Consider the following 5,235-nt stretch of genomic DNA (forward strand, 5'->3'; position numbering starts at 1 on the left):
GCAGTGAACTGCTCCGAGATGCGCTTGAACAGCTCCTGGATGGCAGTGCTGTTGCCAATGAAGGTGGCCGACATCTTGAGGCCACGAGGAGGGATGTCACACACGGCCGTCTTCACATTGTTGGGGATCCATTCCACGAAGTAGCTGCTGTTCTTGTTCTGCACATTGAGCATCTGCTCATCCACCTCCTTCATGGACATGCGGCCACGGAAAATGGCGGCCCCGGTCAGGTAGCGGCCATGGCGCGGGTCGCAGGCAGCCATCATGTTCTTGGAGTTGAACATCTGCTGGGTGAGCTCGGGCACCGTCAGGGCTCGGTACTGCTGGCTGCCCCTGCTGGTCAGAGAAGGAGTCAGAAAGCTGTGACTGTCTCCAGGGCTTCCAGCAGACCCACTCACTGGGGGGAGGCACTGGCTCAGGCATGGGGACCCTGCTCATCAGCAAAATCAGAGAGGAGTACCCAGACCGCATCATGAACACCTTCAGCGTCATGCCCTCACCCAAGGTCTCTGACACTGCGGTGGAGCCCTATAATGCCACCCTCTCTGTGCACCAGCTGGTAGAGAACACAGATGAAACCTACTGCATCGACATTGAGGCTCTGTATGACATCTGCTTCCGCACCCTGAAGCTGACCACACCCACCTATGGCGATCTCAACCACCTGGTGTCAGCCACCATGAGTGGAGTGACCACCTGCCTGCGCTTCCCAGGCCAGCTGAATGCAGACCTGTGCAAGCTGGCTGTGAACATAGTGCCCTTCCCGCGCCTGCACTTCTTCATACAATTACTTCTGAATATTTATGCCATCTAAATATTCAGCTAAGAAAAAACATATTTGTAATACTGGATAAAGCCATTAGGTGGCACTAGCTCTGCATGAGACTGTTTTCCATTTATTTATCTATTTTTTTGTGAGCTTTAGATCTTTACATTTCTTAATTAAAAAACATTTCATCTTGGGGACTCTGGTTCTGATGTTGTAACAAAAAGAGAAACTTTCTTAGAAATTTCACTGAGGTTTTCATGTTTGTACTGACTTTTGATGGTGGTGTTTAAAATATGAAATGAGTCTATTTTGAGGAGAGAGATAAAACATTAAAAGGCAGAATTGTGGTTCGAAAGGATGCCAAAGAGTGTGCAAATCAGTCAAAGGTAAATACTAAGTTTTACTTGTAGGTTCAAGTGGACAACTTATACAACATTGTGAAGAATCTTGGTTCACTAGCAGTAAAGTTTAAAAAGACATGTCAGTAAACTCAAGGCATACTCTGTTCAGTTTAAACTCAGTACCTTTGAACTGACAGCAACTTCACAATACTTTATTTCTGGCTTCTTTGTCAAATGTGAAGCTTCTGGATTGCATGAGAGCTAGTGAGATCTCTTCACTGAATCTGGATGTCTGATGGCATTCATGCACATGGCTTTTACTGAATGGTACATGTCCTGGGTATATTTCATTACTGTTGGCCAGGCTGGCCATAAGTAGCAATTCCTGCTGTGTAAACTGCAAACCACCTTTTGTTATGGTATTATCAGAAAAAAAAGAAGTCCAGTTTGCTCTCAAGAGAGCATGTTAGGCATGCCCCGCCATCCTCAGCCAGCCCCTGGAACCTCTCTACTGCATAGTTAAAGCAAACCACTAGCTTTGGAAACATGGAGGGAGAGGAAAATAAAGGAAAGGCTATGGGAGGATGTCCACAGCAGGCAGGCTCATTCTCAGACCCTGGGTTCATATTCTAATCACGTTACTCATTGTTATAGACTCTGTGGAAGGCCACCTCCTCTTAGATTTCCCAACCAAATAAAGATTAAATTCTACCCACTTTGGGCTCCCAAACGCACATGGAAGGCACTGTTGTTTTTCACATGGGGGAAACATTGAATGGGTAGGGAGTAGCACTTACCAGAAAGCTCACTAAGGATCTCTCTCTAGCCTGTTTCCTTGAGACTGTATTACTAGATCAAATGTATCATGCCTAATTACATTTGTCTTAAACATTCCACAGGGCATATTACATTGCATGTCTGTGTATGTATTTGCATGTGAGTATGTAAAGTGCAGGTGCCCTGGAAGATCAGAAAAGGACATCAGATCCCTGGAGCTGGAGTGATGGAGATGTTTGTGAGCTGTTAAATATAGGTGCTAAGAACTGAACTAGAGTTCTCTGGAAGAACAGCAAGTGCTCTTAACCCCTCCTCCCATCTCTCCAGAACCTATGATTTTTGGTTTGGGGTATGTGTGAGTGTGTTTGTGTGTGTGTGTGTGAGTGTGCTCGTGTGTGTGTGTATGTGTGTATGTGTGTGTATGTGTGTGTTTTTGTATGTGTGTGTGAGTGTGTTCATGTGTGTGTATGTGTATGTATGTGTGTGTGTTTTTGTATGTGTGTGTGAGTGTGCTCGTGTGTGTGTTTTTGTATGTGTGTGTGTGAGTGTGTTCATGTGTGTGTGTATGTGTGTATTTGTGTGTATGTGTGTGTATTTTTGTATGTGTGTGTGTTCGTGTGTTCGTGTGTGTGTGTGTGTGTGTGTGTGTGTGTGTGTGATGCATGTGGAAGTTTGGGGGCAACTTCATAGTGTGGTTCTTTTCTCTTACCTACCTTTGCTAGGGTATGGGGACTTGAACTCAGTTCACTAGGCTTTATTGGTAAGTGATGGACCAGCTCATTAGCCCTGAAACAAGTTTTAAAACTTTACTTTCTTTTAAAAAGTGTAGAATTTAAAGCCAAATGAGTTTTAGTGTTGGCTAGGAGCTAAATTGTTTTATGTGTTGAAACACACCAGACCTTCCTATTTAAGACTGGCACTCCTATGGGGTTTTGGGAGATTTCTTAGTTTTGGAGTCTGATGAGCATTCTGGTGATAACAGTAGCAAATAAAATATCAGAGACTGAGATGGCTCTTACATCAAGGCTGTATATTCCTCTTCTTCCAATGAAGTCTTAATTTAAAATTTTCAAATATTTAAGTGAGTTAAAGTTTAGAGTCTGAAGTAGAAACTTCTAGTTTCTTTGGAAAGTTAGTTATATCAAATGATGTTTTGCTGGGGCACACAGGTAAAAAGAGATCTTGCTACTGAAGTAGACACAGGTGAAAGATGTTTTGATACAGAAAACACATGAAAGGACCTGAGATGGAGAATAAAATATGACCCCAGAGACAGTAGGAGATGAGCACTGATCATTGGTTTGGTTTGCTCTGCCTCCCTATTCTTCACTAACAGCATGCATGTATTGGTTCACCTTACATAGTGTTGTTGAGCTCAACTTGTGATAATGATGCCATCAAGAGAGACTCGCCCAAGAACTGCTCATGAGGTTCTTGCAGCAGCTTGCCCCTTCAGTGCCTTGCCTCAGGCAGATTGGTGAGCCTGGCAGTTTCTTTAGGATTCAGCTACTGCTGGTTTGTGCATGGTGTCTGCCTGCTGAAAGGACTGCACTGAAGCTGCCGATATTTGGTTTTGCTACTGCTGCCAAAGAACATTGAGCTCACCCCCAAGGAACCATTGCTGAGCAGGTCCACCTCCCCCATATCCTAATAACTTTTCTCTTCCACTACCTCTGCTGAGTGGTGGCTAGAGGAGAGGTGGAACCCTTATTAAAAGTAGGTTGCAAAAAATTCATGCCTATAAGAGTCTTCAAAATGAACATATTCTTAAAAATCTGCTATAAAGTAGTTTCTTGTGACTTGGTCTTGAGTCTGTACCTGCCTGACTCCAGACCTCTCAAGCAGGAAGTCAAGTCTCATAACTTATGAAGTGACTGAAGGCATGATAGAGAGCGAGCCACATTCAAGGATCCATCAATCATTTATGTATAAACTTTTTCTGAAATTGTCAAGCATTACTCCTGGCTTTGCCTACCTGAGCACACAGATCCTACCCACCCTGTTAGCTAGAGGTGAGAATTGAGCTTTTCTTAGAGCTGCCTTGTCTAGGAGGAGAGCTGAGCCACAGTCTGGAGGGTGTTACTAAACATTGGGTCTGAAATGCCATAACCTAATTTCGAATGCTTATGGCACACATGCAACGTGCATGGTCTCCTGAAACAAAACAGGAATGCTGTATGATGGTTTTTAACATGTTTCCAATTCCTTTGTCCTTCAGTAACTGGTGGAGAGTTTATGTTATGGGAAAAAGAAGCTTATGGTGGTTTGGATAAGCGTGGTCCATGGGAAGTGGCACTATTGGGAGTCCTGGACTTTTTGGAATAGATGTGGCCTTGTTGGAAGAAGTGTGTCACTGTGCGGGTGGGCTTTGAGGTCCTATTCTTAAGCTCCTCATAGCTGCCTGCAGAAATCAATCTTCCCCTGATATCTGTTCTTTATCTGCCTTTGGATCAGCACCTTCTCCAACACCATTTCTGCTGCACACTGCCATGCTTTCTGCCAGGATGATAATGGACTGAATCTCTGAGACTGTAAGCCAGCCCCAGTGAAATGTTTCCTTTTTATAAGAGTTACTTTGGTTTTGTTGTCTGGAAACCATAATTAAGACAATGCTCTTGGATACAACTCCTCTTCTAGAGAGAGCTGATTTTAAGGCTTTTGTCCCATCATCATGAACCAAGGTGCTCAGTTCTCAAGTCTTCTTGACACAGATTTCCATAATGTTTATACTTAAAAGTTTCTCTGAGGTTTGCTTCATTTTTATTATTACATCTTGGAAAGAAGATGTGGATATGGGTGATGTATTTGGAAATAATCCCAGAACTTAGCAACAATTAGAGGGAGAGAGAAAAATGACAGCAAACACAGTCTAAGATCAATATCAAGGTCACTCTAGAAAGCAATGGTTCAGTACTGCTAGGATATCCCATGAAATACAGAAAAGCCTCAGAACCATTGCTGGAAGTGGGGAAAGGCTGGGTATTTCTCTACTGGTTCCTTTTCTGTCTTGACCGAGAGTTACAGATTTTCAGGCTGTATGTAATTTTGGGTTCCTTTAACCTCAAAGTTAGCCCCTGGGCACCAAAACTAAGAGTCAGAGATCCACTGAGGTGGATTTACTGCCAGGGTGCTCCAAACTGGCTAAAATCAGAACTGGGCTCAAAGGTTGAGGATGGGGCCCAATGCCATCTGCTACACCAGCCATTCTCATAAATCTTAACCACTTAAACGTAGTTTGCAAAAATTTATTTCACTAAGAATTTATCTGGGATTGGTCTTTCCACCTGTTGATCAGCCTGTCTGCAACACACTGTTCATCCTGTCTGTCTTCTCCGGCTGTCCATCTGT

General features: G+C 43.6%; 2 protein-coding genes across 2 annotated transcripts in view; one reads left to right on the forward strand and one right to left on the reverse strand.

Moving 5' to 3' along the window:
• Window positions 1–344, reverse strand: part of LOC116075389 (tubulin beta chain-like) — a 2,343-nt gene extending 1,999 nt beyond the window's left edge. The window contains exon 1 of the mRNA XM_031348511.1: window positions 3–344. Coding sequence (XP_031204371.1) covers window positions 3–284 — 282 coding nt within the window. The 5' untranslated portion in view covers window positions 285–344. The remainder of the gene's footprint in view (window positions 1–2) is intronic.
• On the forward strand, window positions 316–966 carry LOC116075194 (tubulin beta chain-like). The gene has a single exon (XM_031348225.1). The coding sequence runs from the start codon at window positions 422–424 to the stop codon at window positions 812–814; it is 393 nt and encodes a 130-aa protein (XP_031204085.1). The 5' UTR covers window positions 316–421; the 3' UTR covers window positions 815–966.
• The last annotated feature ends 4,269 nt before the right edge of the window (window positions 967–5,235 follow it).

This window comes from Mastomys coucha, unplaced genomic scaffold, assembly GCF_008632895.1.
Source record: "Mastomys coucha isolate ucsf_1 unplaced genomic scaffold, UCSF_Mcou_1 pScaffold3, whole genome shotgun sequence".
NCBI lineage: Eukaryota > Metazoa > Chordata > Mammalia > Rodentia > Muridae > Mastomys > Mastomys coucha.